The sequence below is a fragment of the Dendropsophus ebraccatus genome, chromosome 8 (genome assembly GCF_027789765.1).
Source record: "Dendropsophus ebraccatus isolate aDenEbr1 chromosome 8, aDenEbr1.pat, whole genome shotgun sequence".
In the NCBI taxonomy this organism is placed as follows: domain Eukaryota; kingdom Metazoa; phylum Chordata; class Amphibia; order Anura; family Hylidae; genus Dendropsophus; species Dendropsophus ebraccatus.
The window spans coordinates 22,088,398-22,113,174 of record NC_091461.1 but is presented as its reverse complement, the minus strand read 5'-3'; the positions used below and the strand labels follow the sequence as shown (position 1 = coordinate 22,113,174).

At 43.9% G+C, this 24,777-nt stretch overlaps 1 protein-coding gene across 2 annotated transcripts in view; it reads left to right on the top strand.

The window, feature by feature from the left end:
- Window positions 1-24,777, top strand: part of LOC138798457 (tetratricopeptide repeat protein 31-like) — a 62,677-nt gene that overhangs the window by 20,734 nt on the left and 17,166 nt on the right. The window contains exons 2-7 of one of the 2 annotated variants that reach the window (XM_069978923.1): window positions 8,108-8,209; window positions 10,127-10,210; window positions 14,011-14,067; window positions 16,949-17,074; window positions 19,213-19,258; window positions 23,782-23,872. In XM_069978923.1, the coding sequence (XP_069835024.1) occupies window positions 8,135-8,209; window positions 10,127-10,210; window positions 14,011-14,067; window positions 16,949-17,074; window positions 19,213-19,258; window positions 23,782-23,872 (479 nt within the window). In that variant the 5' untranslated portion in view covers window positions 8,108-8,134. The remainder of the gene's footprint in view (window positions 1-8,107; window positions 8,210-10,126; window positions 10,211-14,010; window positions 14,068-16,948; window positions 17,075-19,212; window positions 19,259-23,781; window positions 23,873-24,777) is intronic. The other variant, XM_069978924.1, reaches the window with a different exon arrangement.

The following is a 24,777-nucleotide window of genomic DNA, read 5'->3' as shown; positions in this document are numbered from 1 at the left end:
GATTTTTTTTATTCTGAATAACATGTAGAACAGATGAAACAAACAATGAGAAACTGTTGAATATGTGATAAGATAAGTTACTGTACAGTATAGCAATCAGCATGTGGAGTATAATGTATAGAAACTGCATAAACCTAATAACACAGCAGCAGTTTGTAGATACAGGATGGAACTGCAGATCCCCATAATGCAGGAGTGTAGTACAACAGGCTAGAATAGAGACGCAGGGCTGCTGTCAGAGGTCTGTGTGGTCACATGACAGCATTGGGGAAGGAGTGTGTGTTCAGCATGGACCAATCAAGAAGTAAGAATTGCTTTGCTGGAGGACAGTGACAGAAATCTCTATATACAGCAGTGAATGGCTGAGTGTAAGTGCAGGCACATTATAGCAGCAGTGTGGTCAGCTGAGTGTAAGTGCAGGCACATTATAGCAGCAGTGTGTATAGCTGAGTGTAAGTGCAGGCACATTATAGCAGCAGTGTGTATAGCTGAGTGTAAGTGCAGGCACATTATAGCAGCAGTGTGTTTAGCTGAGTGTAAGTGCAGGCACATTATAGCAGGAATGGAGAGGATGGGAAACACAAGGGCTGACAGAGACTGCAGGGAACATGAAGGAATGAGCAGAATAGATGTGGGCTCATAAATGCGTCACTCTCAGCAATCCCCAGCCAGAAGTGGATCTGCTATGATTTGGAAGGTGAGAGAGACCACCTGTGTCAGAGTACAGGGCTGTAGATCCCGCTATGCAGACCATGCCCCTCCACATCCCACCCAGTACCAAGAGCTCTGAATCCAAGTTACTCTTAAACCAAGGCACCACTGTATAGAAAAATATAACTTTTCCTGCCAAAAAGAAAAAAAAAAAAGACCCGTGTTTTGGCCAAAAAATTTTACCATGGCAAAATGAGAAATTAAAGATGAGCTGTGTTCGGGTTGCTATGGGCAACAAACAGAATCTTATTATAAGGCAGCACGATATATCACCCCCATTGTGTTAATGCAGTACTGTATCTAACGTTATGAATAGAAACCTTCCAATGACCTTTTATTTTGAATGTTTTCTAAGAATTACCCTGTAAAATGAAAGATTAATACTGTAATTGGGATCTCTGTGGAGAAGACGTATGTGCAGTCACTCCGACCCTGATTCTCTTACTGTTTCCGCTGGGTGACGTCCATTATGTCAGATATAGGGAAATGTCCAATATCCAGTGGTCTTGTCCATGTTTTGTAGACATGTTTCATGTATAAGGAGGGGTTCATGCTGCATTTAACTACGTTAAATACAAAAACACATTTTGTATACGGCAAAAATAAAAGTATACGTTGCAGTCCGGAATTTCTAAAAATATATATATTTTTTAAACTAATGTAAATGAGGAACGGATTCTGCTGTATGGCATACTGATACAAACAAACCAGATGGCAGCTGAAGGAAACATTTACCCTTTAAGGGTGGGTTCGCACTACAGAATAGGGGTTAACCCGCCGCGGATTCCATCCCTCACGCCCGCGCGCTTCTCCACCCGTGCCATAGACTCCATTCTATGGTCGGGCAAATTCCGCCATCCGCCGAAAGAATTGACATCCTTACGGTGGAATCCGCCCAACCATAGAATAGTCTCTATGGCACGGGCGGAGATGCGTGCGGGGGCGAGGTACCGATTCTGCAGTGTGAACCCACCCAAAGAATTGACATGTCAATTCTTTCGGTAGACGGCAAATTTGTCCGACCATAGAATAGAGTCTAATGGAGGCGGGAGTGGCGGGTTTTCCGCCCCTATTTTGTAGTGTGAACCCACCTTAAAGGGAAACTATCAGCAGGTTAGAAGCTTCTAAACCTCGGATATACCCCTATAGCCTATTGGGCACTGAGGATGAAGGTAACTTTCTTACCTTGATCCTCTACGCCGTTTTCGTGAACTTTGTTGTTAGTAAAATAGGGAGTGTGGTGCCCTGGCAACAGGACTACCACCCTCAGTGCACCCATCCGCTCCTTCTAGTGAATATTGGGGCAGCCTTCTGCAGTTATGTCACTGTGGCGCTCATCACTGCAGAGCGCCAGATTAATATATCATTAGAATGGGAAGGCTGGCCGGGGTGGATCGGTGGAATGAGGGTGGTAGTCCCGCCCCCAGTGCACCAAACTACCTAATTAGCATATACATTCAACTACAAATTTAGTTGAAAATTACCTTCATCCTCAGCGCCCTGTGTACTATAGAGACATCAGCAGGTGCTTTCCTTTAGGTAATGTTCTATTTTTTAGAACAATTATATCACCGTTGACACATTCCATGTAGCGACTCCTCCGTGATGGTGGCATTTGCATAGTCTTTTAATACTATGGGAACATGTCCTCGTAACCGTCAGGGTTACAGCATAAAACAAACTAAAATGACTGAAAGGTATCTTACAAATGAGGAGCGGCGCGTTCAGACGTCCTTGTAAATGTTTCTGGTTGTTATTTGCCTCATTGTCATAAACGAGAACAATGCAAAAAGATATAATACGTTATGATCCTCACTGAAACCTATAATCAAATGAAATAAATTGCTCTGTAAAATGTCATACAAAGCATTTCGGATATCTATTACATGTTGCTTTATATGGTGAAAGCATATTTGAAATTCCTGATAAGTCCTTGACCTTAAGATTCTATTTTTTTTTCACATCAGTGAAAATTATATCTTTCGAAAGCTTTATTTTTGCAATATTTTGTAGGCACATTTTTGCACGATCTCACGTTCGATAAGAGAACACGGTGGATTGTGCAGCAGATTTCACTGCAAAGGGGAGCAGGGAAATGATGAAGCTCCTGTTTTTGAAGGGAACGTTGGCCAAAGACCTTCGCAGTGACATGGTGCCAAAAGTCAGGTGCTCCTTATACTTCAAAGTAAAAAAAAATTGTGCTGCCAATTTAAGACTACGTTGCAGGAGTCCTTCATTGGTGACCATATCAGTAACCATAAACACCATCGATGATGAAATTTCTGAATTTCTGCTTTGAGGAGAGCTGAGGCTGAACTTTTCCAGAGAGAGTTTAGGTCCAGACATAACTTTTTATATGTTGCAGCTTATGGTGAGAAAATAAGAAACCGCCTATTCTTTTCTGTGTTCCCCCCAGTGTCCTGAAACGGCATGTTTAGGTTCCCAGCTGAGCGATCCCGTCTCCACTTCCAAGATTGACTCATCTGGCTGAGAGGGCTGTCGCCCTCGATTACTTGCTTCGGCACTGCCCCCTCTTGACCAGTGATTGGCTGAGTGGGCTGTCACCCCCATACGAGTCCTTCTTGGAAGTGGAGGCTTGATTGCTCAGCTGGGGACCCGGATAGGCTGTAGAAGGACACCGGGGGAGCGGAAAGGTAAGAGTAGGCTGTTATTTTCTCACCATGGGCAGCAAAATGTAAAAATTGAGCAGAATACCCCTTTAATTCAGGATCAGCGGGAAGGTGTCTGGCAAGTCCCGAAATGTTTGTCGTGCAACAGCCATCGCCCATAGCAATCTGGTCTACTTGAGCCTTCAGATGCTGGATCATTCTCCTTAGTCGACTGATCTAGCACCCATGGTTCCTAATTTGAAGAGACTCCTCAAGGAACAATTTTCCACTTCATTTCTGACACCGTTACAACCGCTGATGCTGCCAACCAAAGGAATTTTACCTGAATGGGTTAAAGAAGCGCACTGATATCCAAGGAGACTATGTAAAACAACTGAAGATTTCTTTTTTTGCGGTCAACGCTAAGGGCTTCTGAACACCCCCTCATACATTCGGAGAAAGGACTTAATGTTTGGACCATTAGACTCAATGGCCCCCTGCCAGATGCCGAAGTTTTTGTTGGCAAACTTTTTTGACAGGTTAGTAATGTATACCTTTCCCATCCCTCACGTATGTGGCCAAACGTTCAAATGTTGCTGCAGCCAGACAACTCTGCTAGTGAACTATCTCTCCAAAACAGTAGGGTCGGACAGTGAAAATCCATCATGCTGATCCTTCTCTCCACCAATATTATGTTTTGGGGGAGAGTTGGGAGGTCACCATGCACCTTATCTAGCCAGCTGAACCTGCCGGTGGTGGTTTTATCTTACTTTAGTCTAAAGGTACTATTACACAGAACGATAATCGGACGAATCTTAGCTGACAGGGGGCTCAGCTAATCACAGCCCGGGAGTGCCGCGGCCAGTCATTGGTTGAGCGGCCTGTCAGCTGACACAGGCCGCACTGAAGCTGGAGCGCGCGGGACCCGGGGAGAAGCACAGAGGAAGAGGAGCCCTGCAGCCTGGACAGGTAATGTATACAGTTTAAGGCTATGTTCACACTACGTAAAACTACGGCCATAGTCCGAACAGCAAAACTACGGCCATAGTTTTGAGGTTTATGCCTTGGCTGCAATATATACGAACTACGGTCGTACAATGCACACTACGTATCAGACAACGGTCGTTTTCATGTCATTTATTTCCGGCCGGTAATGTTCCAACCATGGCCGTGGATTTCAATGTGGCCGCGCACGGAATATTTATTTCTGCAAAATTAAACTTTATTTTGAATTAAAAAATTTCTGTGTGGTTTATTGGGCTGGGCGCAGTATTCCAAGTAAATGACTTGTTTCATCCCGCTCAGAAACCAGCTAGGAACCAAAATTATACAAGGGCCGCAGTTTCACGACTAGACCGTATGGCCAGATTTCAGGCGCACACGTCCGGCCGGGTGAAAACAACGGCCGTTAATGTATGTAGTGTGAACATAGCCTAAACAAGGGCTGCAAGGACATCGGTAACGATGTCCCTGCAGCCCTTGTTAAACGATTATCGGGCCGTGGAATAGGCCCAGTAAACGAACGCCGATCTAGCAGATCGGCGCTCGTTTACAGGTATTATCGGACCCCCATCGGCCCGTGTAATACCACCCTAAGGTGTATGGACACCTTAAGGAAAAGTGATCTGAACTTAATCTAAGATTATCTTCTAAAGCTGGTCTACTCTTGATCACCAGGCCAATGGTGGCCAAGATATATAGAAGTATAATAAGACACTTCTCACTTTCTCTGTCAGGCCTCCCTGTCGTTCTCCTGAATGTTTTTCCCAATAGTCACGTCAACGTATTTTTTTGGATGACTTCCCAAGGATCTCTGAACCATGTGACTGCCCAACTCTTAAAAGTTCTATTCATTTTAATGGACCTTACAGCCTTGGAGAAGACAACAACCATCTGTTATGACTGGAAATAGGAGGATATTCTTAAATTTAAAAATAATAATAATTTAATGGGAGTAAATAGCTGAAAATATCCTTGAGGTTTAGTAACTATTGGCGGATACGAGTATCGGGGGACGCAAACCTGCGTGTCCTCATGTGTCCTCGCTACTATATAAACAGCGCTGTTAGTGCGGATCCCTTAAGCCGTTTGTTAAGAGCTCAGACGTGTGTGAAATGACGTTAGTATTGCCAAGTTTCTGGGGAGCTGTAGCCCGGCCAAATGTATTGCCAGGAGTGTGTGATACTCGGTGTATTTAAGGGATGACAGATTGGACAATTAGTATTACCTGCAGCGGAAGTGAGGAAACAAAGGGCCCGTACATGACTCATGGCCCCACTATGCCTCCGTATCCGTCAGATCGCTGTAGATATAAGGCCTCTTCCCCTGCCGCTCGCCTGCGTCCCCCCTGGTTATAATGTCTGCATAAAGTCAGGGCTGAATGAAGATAAAGAGGTGGCATATAAAATGGGCAATTCAATTTAAGGAACTGTGTTCCTATCTTATTAACCAATATGCGCTGCAGATTAGATTAGAGGAAACCCTATGCTGAAATCCTCAACTCTTGACGTGATGTTTTAAAGAGGAGCGGTCGGCTCTCCTGACATGTCTGCTATAGCAATTCTACATCTAGTCATCTGCTGCCCTTCTGTTGTTCCTCCTGGAAATGTATAAGTAAATCGACACTAGTCAGTAGGGCTTGTCCTTGCATGGTTTGTGCCGCTTTGGTTTTTATTTTAACAGACTGGTGCCAGCACGGGGGTGCCAATTCCTTGGTTCTTTTTTGGAATCGTCGCCCGGTTCCTGCGCACGACACTGGTCTATTCCCGAGCACAGGTCCGTCCCGGGGCACTGGGGGCAATCTCCCCTCTGTGACGCGGCTCCATTGATTCTAATGCTCGACAATAGACCAGCACTGTGTGCAGGAACTGGGTGGTGGTTCAAAAAAAGTCACCGGCATCCCCGCACATGCACTGGTCTGTTAAAGGGGTTATCCAGCGCTACAAAAACATGGCCACTTTTCCCCCTCTCTTGTCTCCAGTTCAGGTGTGGTTTGCAATTAAGCTCCATTTACTTCAATGGAAGTGAGTTCCAAACCCCACCCAATCTGGAAACAGAGGGGGAAAAGAGGCCATGTTTTTGTAGCGCTGGATAACCCCTTTAATGTAAAAACCCAAAGCGATGTACCTGGTGGTGCATTCACTTTAAGTAGGGCATATATTTTCAGTTGCTATCCAGGCTTAGAAAAATATGCCCGCTCTCTTCCTAAAGCAGCAGTTCAGCTCCGTTCTGTTGAAATGAATGGAACTGAATTGCAATACCACACACAGCCTGAGGATGGTGCTCTGGCAAAAAAGTAGCATTGCTTTTTTTTCTATTAAAAAAACAACAACTTTAAGACCAGGATTTCTGGGTCATGCATCTTGCACTACTGTCATCCCTGGAATGTTGACGCTAGCGCTGTCAGAGGTTTTTAGCTGTCAAAACTTCTGATAGATTCTCTTTTAAGGCATAAGGATATCCAAACAAATTTAGATCTGTGAGGGTCTGGGTAGTAAAACTACCTCTGACAAAAGCGCAGCAATGTTTTGTCTGCTGTGTCCATTTTTTACCCTGGCAGGTCAGATTTTTTTTTCCATTCATTATATATATATATATATATATAATATTCTACACAGTGGTACCTTGGTTTACGAGTAACTTGGTTTAAGAGCGTTTTGATATAAGAGCTCACAGTTTTTCAAAATTATGACTTGGTTTAAGAGCATTGCTTTGGTTTAAGAGCTCCCTGTACTGTGGGAGCGCGCATGGAGGAGGGGCATGGTCTGCATAGCGGGGTCTACAGCCTTGTACTCTGACCCAGAAGGTCTCCCTCACCTTCCAAATCATAGCAGATCCACTTTCACTGGGGCTTGCATCAGGGGACAGGACTGTGGAGGTAATCTCTCCATAACTGTAACCCCTCTCTCCCCGGACAGAGAGCACTGCATGTATGTGCCCACATCTGCCCTGTTCATTCCGTCATGCTCCCTGCAGTCTCTGTCAGCCCTTGTGTTTCCCATCCTCTCCATTACTGTACAGTAACTTATAATATCACATATTCTGCTGTTTCTGAATGTTTGTTTCATTAATTTTGCATGTTGTTCAGAAAAATAAATTTATTTTTGGAGTGTGGAACCAATTGTCTGCATTTCTGTGATTTCTTATGTGAAAATTTGCTTTGGTTTAAGAGTGGATTTGGATTACAAGCACGGTCCCGGAACAAATTATGCTCGTAATCCAAGGCACCACTGTATACATGTATGACATGCAGCGGGTGATAAGTACTGAAAGACGAGATGTTTTAATAGAAGTAAATTACAAATCTCTGGCACCAGTTGATTTTAAAGACATTTTGTGGGGGTGAACTACCCCTTTAAAAAACAAACAAAAAAATAGCGTCCTGATTTGGTGTCCCTCGTCCTTCCAAAAACTGTTTAATCCCAAAAAGTTGATTTTCTTTTTTTTTTTTTTTTTTTTTTTCATCCTAATAGATGAGGATCTTTTTTTCAGGTATTATAAGGGTAAAAGTCCTTGAGTACAAATAAGAATCCGCCCCTCTCTCTTCCTCCGCCGTATAAATGTCCTGGGATGAGTTCAGTGAACTTTTTTGCTTATGCTGCGTAAATGTATTTGCAGCCGCGTACATAGTAATTTGCCGTAAAAAGCAGACAGATGCTTTAGTTCCAGGTAGATAGTTCATTATTCATTAGACTTCTGATCCTTAATGAAGGAGGTAAGAGTTCAGCTCCTGGATTCTTAACGAAACTTTTTTTTTTTTTCTCTTTCCCTCTTTCCTCACCATAAAGCATCACCTTGAAACATCAGAGAATGCAATGGACTTTGAAAATGTTAAAGGTATCCGTAGCTGCCGAAATGAGATAATGCACAAGAAAGACCTTAATCTCCAGGTATGTGTTACAGCTATTATTATACAGCGCTGAGAGAGTATTATATGTAATGTATATTTATAGCTTTATTATGCTGTCATTGTAGCCGTCATCTAACTTTAAAGGGGTATTCCAAGACCAAACCTGTCCCCTACCACAGGATAGAGGACAAGTAAGAGAATGGAGGGGGGGCTCCAACCTCCTTACCCCCCTGGCGATCTCAATATCAGACCCCGGCTTCTTGGTTATGGATACATTCACGGGTACGGCACGAGATCTGCTTCTCTATTCATTCCTATGGGACCACCAGAAAGAGCAGAGTGCTTTACTCATCTCTCTCTGGCGGCTCCATAGAGATTGGATAGAGCAGCGGATCACGTGCCTTACCCGCGACTGTATACACAACAAAGAAGCAAGGGAACAATATGGAGATCGTCTGCCGTTTGGGGGGGGGGTAAAAAGGTCGGACCCCCCGCCATTTTTTACTTGTACTCTTTAAACTAGGCTCCTGAATTTAAGGGGACATGTCATCAGAAATTAACCTATTGTTTAAAGGGGTACTCCGGCAAAAAAAATTCTTTCATTTCAAGATTTGTAATGTACTTCTTTTTAAAAGTCTCCAGTCTTCCAGTACTTATCAGCTACTGTGTGTCCTGCAGGAAGTGGTGTATTCTTTCAAGTCTTTACAGTGCTCTCTGCTGCCACCTCTATTCTTCACAGGAATTGTCCCTGGCAGTAAAGGTTTTCTGTAGGGATTTGCTACTGCTCTGGACAGTTCCTGACATGGACAGAGGTGGCAGCAGATAGCGCTATGTCAGAATATAAAGAATACACCAATGTGTCAGACTGAAAAGAATACTCCACTTTCTGCAAGACATACAGCAGCTGATAAGTACTGGAAGACTTAAAGGGGTAGTGCGGCGGTAAAAAATTATTCACAGAATAACGCACATTACAAAGTTATACAACTTTGTAATGTATGTTATGTCTGTGAATGGCCCCCTTCCCCGTGTCCCCCCACCATAACTGTGCTCGGCCAATCGCGACTCAGCGGCTGATGACGCGGCCGGCACTCGGGAAGATCGAGGGTGTTCGGGCCGGCCGGCCGAAGATGACGTTTGGCACAAGATGACGGACGCGTGTCGGCACGGATCAGGTATGTATAAAGCACCACACTTCCGGCTACACGGGTGGGGGTGGTGGGACACTGGAAAGGGGGCCATTCACAGACATAACATACATTACAAAGTTGTATAATTTAATTTTTTACCGCTGCACTACCCCTTTAAGATTTTTTAAATAGAAGTTAATTACAAATCTATATAAATTTGTGACACCAGTTGATTTGAATGGAAAAGATCTCCAGAGTACCCCTTTAAATCAAGATTTTGTGCTTAACATATTTTTGAATTTACTATCTATATTTTAAAATAGTCCTGAAGTCTTGAAGTTTTCATTCTCCCCCCCCCCCCCCCCCCCCCAAGCCTAGAGCTGAGACTTCCTGTTCTGTCTGTGATGATAAAGAGGAGGCTGCTGTAAAGTGATCTGTACAGCATTATGGTGAAAGCTGATACCGGTAAAGGACAAGAGCAGCTCCCTGGGGAATGTTACCTATTTTTGTGAACTGGACAGATCTTGTCCATTGGTTGTCTTTGTGCTTGCAGTAAAGCATATGACTAATGATAAAAATACAAATAATTAAAACAAAAAAAAAATAGCAAAAAAAACAAAAACAAAATTTATGATGCATGTGTATCGAATTATTTGTTGTTGCCGTGTAGCTCCCCGTTCTCCGCTCAGTGCCCAGATAACAATGCAGCTCATGATTGGGAAGAGTTACTGGCTGTTCTTGACCTGCAGCATCTCCAGCACTCCAGTCCTCCATGGAAACCCGGACTCTTCAAAATAATAATTTTTTTGCTATTTTTGTATTTGAAGGAAGAAGAAATAAACTCTGATGATGACTTGTCAGAAGACGGTCAGTCCAGGCAAAAAGCCGAGAAGCGCAGAGCCAAGAAAAAGGTAAGCGGGCTGTTACTGGCGAACATCCTGACTGTACAGAGTGTGTAATACTTCTATAACGCCTCTGGGGGACGTTGTACTAGGTTTTTTTGGTCTCCTTGTAATGTGAGTAAATGAAGAGAGTGAATACTGGTTTTGTAAATGAGGAGACATTTTTAATATCTATAATCTATTCTTATAACTATAATGGGCCTACCTGAGCTGTTTTCTGCAGTGCCTCATTCAACTTTGCTGTGTAGACTTGGACAGAGGCAACAGAGTCATTTCACGGTTATTAGAATGAATGATGAGTTAAAGGAAATCTGTCAGCTGCAATTCGTGTTTCAAACTAATGTTAGGTCAGAGGGGACCATGAAATCTTTTATATATTACATGGTATCTTTCATATAATATTCCCAAGATCCTGAAGTGCAGCAAGCTAAAATGCATACTCGCTCCCCCTCCCATTCCTATCTCTGCAGTTAACAGTTGACAGTTAACGTAAAGCATGGATAGGTATGGAAAGGGGAAAGACGAGGCATTACAGCCCTCAGCACTTCAGGGTCTTCTTTGACTGTTTTCACCAGAGAATAAAAACATTTCTATGTTCTGGAAGAACATACAGATATATGTAAGGTACCATGTGTCTCCTTCCCCTAACAGCTATCTATCACTGTCGACAGATTTAGGGGTTTGGAAGGAGGTATCACATATCCACAGTATAAGGGATAAGTGCTTGATTACTAAGGGCCGAGAAGGGCCCGATCAACGATGTAAACGAGCGGCGATCTGCTAGATCGCCACTCGTTTACTGGGCCTATTCCACAGCCCAATGATCGTTGAGCGAGGGCTGCAGGGACATTGTTACCGATGTCCTTGCAGCAGCAGTAATACATTAGCTGTCCAGGCTTCTCCGTGCTGTCTTCATCCCAGGGTCCCGCGCGCTCTATCTTCTGAATGGCCGGTCAGCTGACAGGCCACACTCAGTCAATCACAGGCTGCGGCGGTCCCAGCCTGTGATTGGCTGAGCGCTCCGTCAGCTGACCGGCCATTCAGAAGAAAGAGAGCGCGGGACCCTGGGATGAAGACAGCGCGAGAAGCCTGGACAGGTAATGTATGCTGCTGCTGCTGTCAAATCGTCGGTCGCTGGCCGCGCACCGCTATTCAACCGTAGCGATGCACGGTGGGGGAATGATGATTTTAGGTCTGGCCCTAAATGAACGATCAGCCGATGACACGATCATCGGCTGATCGTTCTCTCTATGTCACCAAACGATAATCGGCCGAATCGGGCCAGATGGCCAACATTTTCGCGCTCAGTCGCGCTTCATCAGGTCCAGGACGTGTCCTTGTCCTGACGAAGCACTGCTGAGCGTGAAAACATTCGTCTAGGAACACACCTGCCCGTATCCATCTTTCCCCCTTCCATGCCGAGTGTACAGCGACCCTAATAAAGGTTTGTTACGGCTAATGCGGTGAGTGCTGCTTCTTTATCTTTCAAAATGCACACTATGCGGTATTATCTTCATTGCTGAGCACCTCCTCGGCCTGCTTAGGTTGCTGTTCAGACTGCATTACACTAGATGGTTTTTATCTCCTATTGTGTGGAGTGGTGCCGGCTACCAATTGTCTCACCTGCGCGACTGTACGGTTAGTGCTCCATTCATTTTCCTCGGGACCTGCAAATATTTTGGAGTGCTGAACTCTGAAATGGTTACCAGCCCCATAGAGCGTGAATAGAGTGTGGGGCGTCCACTGTTTATCCTGGGAGCAATTTTGTCTACTTTTTCAGGATCATCGGGGGTCACAGCAGTCGCACCCTCACAGATCAGCAACTTGACCTCAGATTAACCCTCCCAGCGTTACAAAAAAGCTGCAGTGTTGCAGATACAGCCAGTCAGGGACTTGTAGACAGAGAGAAAAGCTCACACAAAGATTTATGTGTCTTCAGCAAAAAGCAGTAGCTCAAAACTGGGGGAAGGAGACCGATAGATAATGAATATAGAAGTATAGAATGAATTGTTAGTCTCACCATGGACAGCAACATATCTTTTGATATGAGTGGAATACCCCTTTAATGCCCGGGGCAGAGGGCTGATACTCGTTGAATCCCTATCTGAATCCATATAAACTCCACCCGACTGAACCAGCAATGAGAAAAACATTGAGCAATAGCCGCAGTAAGAGAGAGAGAGGGTGGTAGGGGTGAGTAACTGAGTGTTCTCAGCTTTATAGAATCTATTATACGGTGCGCTGCCTTCTGTGGTCTGCCTGTATATTATACCGACCTTAACAAAGGAAGGAATGTGGGCAGTGCATACACATGGCATTGGGCGCCGGCCAGGAAACATTCCCTGTCAGAAAGAAGGGAGAGGAGCTGTGATATATAGGACCCCAGAGCCATCCTGTATCACCGTTGTATCAAATATGGATGACCGGCATCAAAGGGAAAAAGCTAAAAACATGTCGGAGATAGTTTGTACAATATGATCCATGGAAAAAGTTGTACCTTGGAAATAATCCAGCGTTTCCATATGAATAATAGGCATTCCACCCCATGGGGAAGGTTTCCATTGCTTGATTCTGTTTAGTTTCATAGGGAAAACAACTTTTTTAGAAGGATCCAGTGTTAATAAGCAGATCAGACAGTGTTCTCTTGCTGGGACCTCCTGTGGGGAAACGTGGTAGAAAGTGTTCAGCTTCCCTGCAGCTCCTCCGCAGGTGAAATGAAGTATTACACTGGCCCACTTATATAAATGGGTTGTGCTTGACGATGGATCCATCTGTGGACTGAGCTGATCAAGAGATGAGAATCGTCATCATCTACTTACATTGAGTATCCCGCTAGGGTACATGAAAATGGAGTTTATATTCTACATAGTCACTTTATAGGGATACTCAGACAAATTTTATTTTTATTTTTTTCAAATCAGCTGGTGGTAGAAAGTGCTATAGATTTGTATATTACTTCTATTTAAAAAATATCAAGTCTTTCAGTACTTATCATCTGGTGTATGTCCTGCAGGAAGTGATGTATTCTTTCTAGTCTGACCCAGTGGTCTCTGCTGCCACCTCTGTCCATGTCAGGAACTGTCCAGAGCAGTAGCAAATCCCCATAGAAAACCTCTTGTGCTCTGGACAGTTCCTGATATGGACAGAGGTGGCAGCAGAGAGCACTGTCAGACTGGAAAGAAGACACCACTTCCTGCAGGCCATACAGCAGCTCATAAGTACTGGAAGAATTTAGATTTTTTTTTTTTATTGTAGTAATTAAACATCTGTATAACTTTCTAGTACCAGTTGATTTGAAAATATTTTTTTCCTTTTGACTGGAGTACCCCTTTGAAGGCTTCGAATGACTTTGGGCAGGTATTTCACAGTTGCACCACTTAAGTGTGATCAGAAGTTACAGCGGAATCAAGCGCACTAGTGCTTCTCTTTATTACTTCAGGAGTTAATGGGGTTATCAGGATTATATACACATGGCTGCTTTCTTTTAAAAACAGTGCCACTCTTGCCCTCAGGTTGTGTGTGGTATTACTTTGCTATAGTCAGAAGGAAATGGACAAATTACACTTTTCATATAAGAGGATAACTGACCTGTGAAGAGGACCGTAAAGATGCATGGGGGCTGTAACGGCCGTTCACACTGCACTGGGGACTATGGGAAGAGGGATGTAGAGAGCAGCTCTCTGATGCCACCTTCTGGAGGAAGCCTTAGAACATGATTAGGGATGTAAGCCAAGCCTGAGCTTATTCAGCTCTTTCAGGGTTATTGCATCACTTATTGTAAGGGTAATTCCCTTTCTTTTTCTCCACAGAGACAACGAGAGCGGAAAAAACTCGAGAAAAAGAAGCACCTTGAAGAAAATGAGCAGGTATTCAAGCAACATGTGGTTACATGCAGAAGACCTGTGACCCCAGACACCACAGGGACATCTTACTCCTAGAGTGACGCTGCCCCGGTGAACTTTCCTGACTCCTTGTACTATCACATGTGAAGGTTGATGATTTGTTATAGGGTCATACCAGGGATGTTGCGAGGCTAGTATCCCCCATCATGTCTGGACGCAGCAGATCTCCACTCTTGATGCTTGTACTAAGTTACAGTCTGTATAATAATCCAAGGCTGCATTCACAGACATAAGAGCTGAAATCTGCCAGCATCTGCACACAGTTATTTCATAAGAAGGAATAGTGAGTTCAGCTCTGGAGTACAATACGGGATGGAACTCAAGATCAGGACAGGATAAGTAATGTATGTACGCAGTGACCCCACCAGCAGAATAGTGAGTGCAGCTCTGGAGTATAATACAGGATTTAATTCAGGATCAGTACAGGATCAGTAATGTATGTACACAGTGACTTCACCAGCAGAATAGTGAGTGCAGCTCTGGGGTATAATACAGGATGTAACTCAGGGTCAGTACAGGATCAGTAATGTATGTACACAGTGACTTTACCAGCAGAATAGTGAGTGCAGCTCTGGAGTATAATACAGGATGTAACTCTTGTCTTTGCAGGGGCTCTGCCTTTAAAGTACCTTAGCCTTTGTCTCCTCTCCTGGTGGGCTGATGCTAACACCTTAGTCTTTTGTTTTGTGCTGTAGAGAATAGAGATACTGGAGTATAGGGCTTGCAGGTACTGAACTTGGGCTTTCGGGTTGTGTGTGGGGCTGAGAAGTCTCATTATTGGGTTTAGTATGTTATAGATTTTTTTCATAAGTTTGCGTATTGTGATTGTCTTTGTATGTTTGTATAAATTGTATATACTGTATATATTATATATGTTTTGTTTGCACCCGGGGTTCGGGTTTAGTGTTAGGTTGGGTGGTGGGTAAAAGGGGGGAGGGGGTTTCTGTGGGACTTTGTTGGGACTTATATATATATATATATATATATATATATATATATATATATATAATATAAAATCCTGGGCTGGTTCATGGACGTCTGTAATCATGTACTGGGGGCATGGGATGTGGGACCAGCTCAGGGCCCAAAAAATAAATAAATAAATAAATAAATAATTATATGTATTGTTTAGTTGTAGGTTATTCTTTTTCTATCATGTCTTGTTTAGTTTTAGTTTATTTGTGTAATGATGTCTTGTTTAGTTGGTGTTGGTTTGTATAGAATAGTTTCTGTGGTATGAGGTTGTGCACAATACAACTGGGCCAGGGAATTCACATTTAGTTATTTATATAGGTGTATAGTATATAGTGGTGTATTGTATATATTAGTGTTTGTATATAGGTTTGTATATAGTATATTAATACGTTTAGCTAAAATTGGTTATATTGTGTGTGTGTGTATTGTATATAGGTTTATGGGTTGTATGTGTGGAAGAATGAGTGCGGGGATGGACCGGTGGTTTATGTTATGGGTTCATTTTGTTTTGGTAATTTTTCTGTTTATTGTTTTGTTCTGGTTAGATATGGTGTGTTATTTCTGTATGTTATTTATGTTTAACATTTTAATAGGATGTAACTCAGGATCAGTAATGTATGTACACAGTGACTTCACCAGCAGAATAGTGAGTGCAGCTCTGGAGTATAATACAGGATGTAACTCGGGATCAGTAATGTAATATTATGTATATACATAGTGACTTCACCAGCAGAATAGTGAGTGCAGCTCTGGAGTAAATTACAGAGTAGTTACAGTACATGGCCATTCTGTTGCACACACAGTGTTGTGTAATATTATGTATATACATAGTGACTTCACCAGCAGAATAGTGAGTGCAGCTCTGGAGTAAATTACAGAGTAGTTACAGTACATGGCCATTCTGTTGCACACACAGTGTTGTGCCCTGTGGCTCCTTTGATATGACTCAGTATTTGCAGTGAAGCCCATTAACATGAGTTGTTTTTGCTAATGATTATAATTATGAATAACCTCTCGGTTGCTCTACGGCCAATACTTTGGGGCGGCGTTATATGTCATCTGTTATAATGGATGTGGTATTACAAAACCATGTCAGATCTTGAGGGAACTAGTTTAGCATTGTCCTTGCATGTAAAAATAGGCTGCCTCCACTATAACCTATAAGGGGCACACATTCTCTGGTGTGTACCTGTTATAGGAATACTACAATACAATACAGATAGTGGATCCCTTTAAAGGGGGTTATCCTCTATGTGCGGAGCATGCCCACTACTACTACTTTTGTTCATGGGACATTTGACCTCTTTTCTGGTGTTTGGTGGGCATCCCCACCTACCAGCTAATAATACCCTATGGAGGAGATTTATCAAACATGGTGTAAAGTGAAACTGGCTCAGTTGCCCCTAGCAACCAATCAGATTCCACCTTTAATTTTACTTTACACCATGTTTGATAAATCTCCTCCTATGTGTTTAGTGGTAACTTTTAGCACGCCTTAAAGGGGCTCTAAGGTGGAGCTTTACTTATAAGTGATTAGAGGCGGATGTCAGCTCTGTTATTCCCTCCTGTGGTCCTCCCTCCACATCTCTGCCAGTGAATAGCCTATTGTCAGTGGTCATAATGCCCCCTTTGTTAGCGAGTGACTCCGCAGAGCTCTGCTATTCTGCACTACAGCTTTTCCACTGGGCTAACTGCTTGCCGTGCTATTGATTCTCTGTATTTTCACATTCAGCCCTCTCTGCTCCTCCAGTAACTGGAAAGAAGGTGTTGTTCACCTGGGAGCCAAAGAGACGGGTTCCCGCTTGCCCATGAGATGATGATTTACATGGGAATATTAGGACAATAATAGATTTTTTTTTTCCTTTGGCAGGAGCCGGAGTGGGATGTAAATAGCGCATTTGTTGCCAACGCTGCCAGTCACATTAGGCCAAAGAGCAGGAATAAACTTGACAAGAAGCACAGTGCTAACAAAGAGAATGAAGAGAAGCTGCAAGAGGTAATCCTGCCACCCCTGAGACCGCCCCAGGGGCTGAAAAACTATGCAGTATAAAATCCAGCAATACAGGGATATACATGAGTATTCCTCCTGCTATGGTCCCTTCTGGTAGTCATCACAGTTCTATGGTCCCAATGTGACAGCTGGAGGGATAACCAGAACAGACCTGGTATATTGTGCAGAGAACCAGGAGCACCTAGAGGAATAGAAAACATCACGTTCAACTAGGTTTATGGTTCGCTTAAAGGGGTACTCTGGCAAAAATCTTTTTCTTTCAAATCAACTGGTTTCAGAAAGTTATACAGATTGGTAATTTACTACTTTTTAAAAATCTCCAGTCTTCCCATACTTATCAGCTGCTGTATGTCCTACAGAAGGTGGTTTATTCTTTCCAGTCTGACACAGTGCTCTCTGCTGCTACCTCTGTCCGTGTCAGAACTGTCCATAGCAGGAGCAAATCCCCATAGAAAACCTCTCCTGCTCTAGACAGATCCTGACATGGACAGAGGGGGCAGCAGAGAGCACTGTGTCAGACTGAAAAGAAAATATTTCCTGCAGGACGTACAACAGATGATACGTACTGGAAGAGTGGAGATTTTTAAATAGAAGTAACTTACAAATCTATATAACTTTCTGAAACCGGTTCATTTGAAAGAAAAAGTTTTTTGCCGGAGTTCCCTTTTAAAGGGGCATTCCTATCAACAAGAAAGTGCAGGTTCCATGTGTATTTGGTAGATGGGGTCTACCAACCCTCTCAGTCCTGACAGCAGCTAGCGGAGATGGTCGGGAAGCTGAATAGCAAAGTTGGATATTTTACACAGGTTATTTAAATTTCATTGATATTATTAGTTGCTTAAACAGCTTAACTGAGAATACGCCATGAATCTTCAGATAGGAGTGGCCCTTTATAGTCTTTTTATCACCTAGCTCTCATTTTTCCAGATATCAAAGCTGAGCTGTGATTGGTTGCTGGGAGCAGTTTACACCAGTGTATAATTTACACCCTTTGATAAATCTTTCCAGTGCTACAAAAACATGGCCACTTTCTTTCAGAGACAGCACGACTCTTGTCTCCAGCTCAGGTGCGGTTTGCAATTAAGCTCCATTCACTTCAATGCAACTGAGCAGCAAAACCCCGCCCAAGCTGGAGACAAGAGCGGGGCTGTCTCTGGAGAAAAGTGGCCATGTTTTTGTAGCGCTGGATAACCCCTTTAATGCTTATGATGGGAAAGCTCCTAATGTATACTTTACGTGTGTCCATAGGGTTACATGAGGTCAGCTGAGGCCCAAGGAGCATCCTTAAAAGGGTATTCCATCTCGTAAATCTGTCCTGTTCTCAGGATAGGGGCTAACAAGCTGACTGGTGGGGGTCTGGCATCTAAGACACCCACAGAGTACTAGAACATGGAGATGATGGTCCCTGGAATCGATGGTGCACATTTATTTGCTGTAGGGCGCTGGATGCCCCTATACATTGATAAGATGGGAGTACCCCTTAAAGTGAACCTTTCAATTAGACATTGAATACCAAAGTGCTGACAGGGTTACATAGTTCTAGGGAAAAGGATACACATATTACCTTTCATTTAGCCTCCTGTAACGGCAGTGTGCTCAAAATACAGGGCGTGTTGCAGTAAAGTGCCAAAAAGGAGTGGCCCAGGGAGTCCAGAGCTTCGTCTTCCTGGTTCACACCTCTATGGTACGTCATTGCCATAGCATTTTTTTTTTTTATTTTTTTTTTTTACATTTGTTACTGCCATCAGTATAATATATGCGTCTATGAGACTTGCAAATCGTGAATATTGGGGTCCCAGCGATAGAATAAGATACTTATCATATATCATGTGGATAAGAAGTTTATATTTTGGGATAACCTATTTATTCATTTCCGAGAGAAACTTCTATGCAAACTGCATCACTGAAACCTGCCGCCAGCTCACTCTTGCTTTTGCTGGTTGCGGTTGTGTGTAATATCTCCATCACAGTCAATGAGTGTATAAAACGTGTGAAATTGCATTGGTTCTGGTAGTAGGTTAATAGGAGTCGTGTAAAGAGGTCGGAGTAGGAGGAAAGGCCAGACTCGTCCCATATACCACATATACCGTATATACTCAGTGATGGCCTTTTTTCCATTGCAGGATGACTGCACTGACATCTTAATCCAAAGAGCCAGACAGCTTGCTGGTAAGTAGGTTCTCAGACTGTAGAATTGTTGGATCATTGTTTCATTACATAGAAGCATTATATTATGTTATCCCAGGGAGTATTTTTTTTTTTTTTTTTTCATTCATATGAATCTATATGTATAGACCCAAGGTAGGGTCAGGAAAGGTAGAATCCACCATGTTCTTCTTTTCAAAAATTCTCTTCTTATATGAGGATAGCCCTCGCGTATTATTAGAGCATATGGAGACCATAGTGAGTGGTCACTGGGTTTCTGTTATGGTGGATTTGATTATATAAATGACCATATATCTGCATAGTTGCCAAGTAATACTGCGTTATTCAGGTGCTATATGGAAATTGGCTGCAAAGTCTTCTAACAGAATCAGCTCTGATCAGCTGATCACTGTGGTGGCCCTTAAATGGCTTTCTCTGAGGAGAACCCTTTAAGAATCTTTTTTGGGAGTTTACATTGATGTATAGTGCAACCCCTGGACCACCATCAATCATAAATATAGGATAAACCATCAGCGTACAATCTTGCCTTTAAATGGGTCACCCTATTAGCCCATTTTTGTTTACTTTATTAGGCAATTCTGAGTTGGAGGAGGGGGTGCTCTTTTGGGGACTCTTATCCCTTGACCAGAAACCTGTAAAGAGCATTTACCCTGGAGGGCCTATAATATTACATTACACAGAGAACCAATTGTTTTGAATAGACTAGGTGTAATACTTTATTTCTCCTGTGGGGGTGCTGCAGAGAAACTACACACTTACAACCAGGTTTCCCCACAGATTACAGCGGATCACTGGGAATCACAACAATTTGGGAACAAGTTTGTGTCACAAAACCTTTAACAAGTAGGGAAGGTCTAAACTAGAGAATGAGTGTAGGAAGCATGCTGGGAGCTGTAGTTTCACAACAAAAAGTTGCAGTATGACACAGTGAGATTATAAATACAGAGCACATGCATTGTACATGAACCGGGAAGGGAAGGCGAGCCCTTTGCTTTGATCAGTGATTTGTCAGCAGATTTGTGCTGTGTGGATAGTTTAGCATGAGGGCCGGCTCCGCACATTAACTTCACTACCTTACAAATTGCCTTAAATCCCTGAGCTGTTAATGGCCTGAATTAATGAGCGCACCAGGCGATACAGCGAAGGCCGGCTAAACTGTAGGTAAGGAGTAACCAAGAAAATAGCTAGCCGAAAATTAAAGGACTCCACCGGGTAATATTGATAATCGATGCTATGCATAGCGCCAGGGCCTCAGGGGGCGGAGCATGACTACTGACATTACTGTCATGCTCCTCCCCCTCAGGTCTTGCACTAGGCAGGACATGATGTGTCAGGTTTTTCTGGAGTGTTCCTTTAAGGGGGGGGGGGTTGGGTGGCCAAAACTAAAATGTTTCTACTATACACAGGATAGCTGATAAGTATCTGATTGGATGGGGTGTGACCATTGGGACCCTCATGGATAAATTCACTTAAAGGAGAAGTTCCACCAACTATGAAATCTACAGCCAGGCGGGGGTTGTAGTGAAATTAACATAGATGTTAACTTACCTGTCCCCCGTGCCTCTTAGCACTGCAGGCGGGATCCTGCAGCTCCCCTAGCTGCAACGTCACAACCCCCGCTGAGTGTTTGCCTGCTCAGCCAATCAGTGACTGGGGCGGGGCACTGACTGGCGATGTGACGTTGCTGCTGTAGGAGCTGGGAATGTGACGTACCAGATTTCCTGCAGAAGATGACATCCAGTGGCAGTGAACAGGACCATGGTGGCGCTACGAGGCACGGGGGTTGGGTGAGTTATCTTGTTTGTTATTTTCAACCCCACCTGCCTGCAGATTTCCAAATTGGTGGGACTTCTCCTTTAAATCACTTGCTATGGGGCTTCTGAGTATAGCCGAGCACTGGACTGGGCTATAATTGAAAGTGGCCATGTTTTTCTAATCCAGGATAATCCCTTTAAGGGTTAAGACTGGGTATATTGGAAACAATACTTTATATCCCTAATTGTTTTTTTTATTTTTCACTTTGACATCTAAAGAACTTCACAAATTTCCGCTCAATCTACTTTAATTGCAGATGTGCGATCGCTTCTCTGGATGGCGTTCTCACTTTCCCGACCGTGTTATAAGTGGATACGTGCGCCATACTAATGCAGCTTTTTACAGTAAATTACCTCAGCGCTGTGTGTATTTTAGGTTAAACAGTATAACATCCGCTCCCCAACGTATACATTGTGTCCCAACGCCTCGCTCTGTGATTCGTCACCTAACAAAATAGCAGTCATCTCATGTCCCCCAGAACCTGCGGGTGCTAATCTCTCTTCTGTCATCTAAATTTGTAAGAGACGCTGAATAATTCACATAAAAGGAGCGATGCGAGGTAGAACAAATAGGTAAAAATAAAAAAAAATAATCTTGCTGTATACATCTTGGTTAACCACATCACACAAACTACTGTAAATTTACCTAAATTCTTTTTACGTAATTCACATACAATGCAGGGTAGTAGAGAGAAATCACTACATGTTGTTCACCATGTTATTTTGAGCTGCCTATTTTTTTTTTTCCATCTTCAGCTGTTGCAAAACTACAACTCCCATCATGCAATGACAGCCTAAGGGGCCCTGTGGCATGCTGGCTCTATAATGTTGTCCTTGTCAAGCACTGGGTCTCCTATGGGGGCTGGGTGTTGATCCGCAGTGGAGTCTATCACATGCTGGCTCTTCTGTGAAGAGGCTTTCCTCTATTGCATGCTGCCTTTATTGTGAGTTCATTGTTGTCATGTCCAGGTTTTGTGCCATGCTGGCGCTATATGTGATTTCTATTCCATCTATGGGCTCTGTGGCATAGTGGTACTATATGGGGTTTCCATCACGTCCAGGCTATGCTATAAGATCTGTGGCATACTGGCACTATATCGGGTTCCTTTCTTGCCCTGGTTTTGCTGTTAGGGCTCAGTAGCATGCAGGTTTATATGGGGTTCCCATCACGTCTAGGCTATGCCAGAAGATCTGTGGCATGCTGGCACTATATAGGATTCCTGTGACGTCTTGGCCCTTTTTTTTAGATCTATGACATGGCGGGACTATATGCAGTTCCCATCATATCTAGGCTGTGCTTTGAGTTCTGTGGCATGCTGGCACTATATGGCATTTCTGTGATGTCCTGGCTCTGTGGCATGCTGGCATAATATGGCGTTTGTGATGTCCTGGCTCTGTGGCATGCTAGCACTACATGGTGTCCCTGTGATGTCTTGGCTCTGTGGCATGCTGGCACTATATGGTGTCCCTGTGATGTCCTGGCTCTGTGGCATGCTGGCACTATATGGTGTCCCTGTGATGGCCTGGCATGCTGGCACTATATGGTGTCCCTGTGATGGCCTGGCATGCTGGCACTATATGGTGTCCCGGTGATGTCCTGGCTCTGTGGCATGCTGGCACTATATGGTGTCCCTGTGATGTCCTGGCTCTGTGGCATGCTGGCACTATATGGTGTCCCTGTGATGTCCTGGCATGCTGGCACTATATGGTGTCCCTGTGATGTCCTGGCTCTGTGGCATGCTGGCACTATATGGTGTCCCGGTGATGTCCTGGCTCTGTGGCATGCTGGCACTATATGGTGTCCCTGTGATGTCCTGGCTCTGTGGCATGCTGGCACTATATGGTGTCCCGGTGATGTCCTGGCTCTGTGGCATGCTGGCACTATATGGTGTCCCGGTGATGTCCTGGCTCTGTGGCATGCTGGCACTATAGGGGATTCCCATTATCTCTTCCCTCTGCTGTAGATCTGCTTGATGCTGGCACTATATGGTGTCCCGGTGATGTCCTGGCTCTGTGGCATGCTGGCACTATATGGTGTCCCTGTGATGTCCTGGCTCTGTGGCATGCTGGCACTATATGGTGTCCCTGTGATGTCCTGGCTCTGTGGCATGCTGGCACTATATGGTGTCCCTGTGATGTCCTGGCTCTGTGGCATGCTGGCAGTATATGGTGTCCCTGTGATGTCCTGGCTCTGTGGCATGCTGGCACTATAGGGGATTCCCATTATCTCTTCCCTCTGCTGTAGATCTGCTTGATGCTGGCACTATATGAGGTTCCCATGGTGTCTTAGCTATGCTGTAGAGGCTCTGTGGCATGTTGGCCCTGTGCTGAGATGGGTTTCATGTCCTGGTTCCGTAGTGGGGTCCTTGGCACTGTAATAGGGTCCCTGCCCTGGGTCTGACATTATTATTGGCACTGTAATGTGGGCAATGTGATTTCTTTGGCTATGGTGCCCTGTTCCTGTTATAGACTTACCCTCTTGTCTGCAGATCTTTCTATAGACTATGTCCATAGTTCTAAAGGAGAAGAAATATTGATATTTTGCTTAAATAAGAAAAAACTATTTTATTAATGTACATTTTTTGTTCAGTGTAGTTGACTATTGTCTATGCGTTCACCCTCGGTGTGGGCAGCGAGCATTCCTGCCATTACACACACATGAATTCCTGCATTCCTCGCCTTTTTATCACTTAACATTCTCTGTTCTTCCAGAACAAGGCATTAATTCAGTGGGAGACGGAAACTACACCAAAGCAATTGAACTGTTTAGTGAAGCTATCAGATTAGATCCTAAAGATTACAGGTAAATGCTCAGCCGTCGGCTGCTGTGTGCAGTCAGGGGGTGTCAGATGGCTTCTGCCGCAGGATTTATCTCTCTCCCATCATCCACGCAGGAGTGTAAATTGGATTTGTGTTCTGATTTCTTGAATTTTAGGCGGATATTTGTTCGCCGCGATAATAATGTTATTTATCTCTATACACAACCGCTGACGTCATCTGAGCCTCCTTGTGTCAGGGTAGAAATGTGGCCCACACATCCGGAGAGGAGTAGTGCATCTGCTTGCATACAGTGTGTGTGTATGTATGTATATGTGTGTGTATATATATATATATATATATATATATATATATATATATATATATATATATATATATATATATATATATATATATATATATATATATATTTATATATATATATATTTCTTGACTTTGCTGAACATGCATGTATCCTGAGGGAGAAATCTCTGGTGTTGTCTTATCTCCCCAGGAACATTAGAACAGAATGTATTTAAATCCAAGGTCCCCATCCCCTTCTCCATATAAATTAGTTGAGAAGTTGACAAAGGTTTGGCTAATTTTAAAGGGGTTGTTGGGCATTCAAATGAGGGAGACACCCCCCCCCCCCACAAAAAAAAAAAACTATACTCCCTGACTAGCTAGTCTCTAAAGCCCCTATTCCACGGGCCGACACTGAAGAGCAAAGAGCGCTATCAGCGCTCCTTTACTCCTTGTTCCCCGCTCACTGCTGCCGCTATTATACGCGGCGGCAGTGAGTGGGTGAGTCCGGGGAGGGCCGGGGGGAGCTGTGGGGGGGCCGCCTGGGTGATCGCTGATCGTCCAGGCAGCCCATAGGATATAGCGGCGGTCTCCTGCCGCCGCTGCTTTTCTACGGAGCGAGAGCAGCAGATTGCGGCTATATTAGTC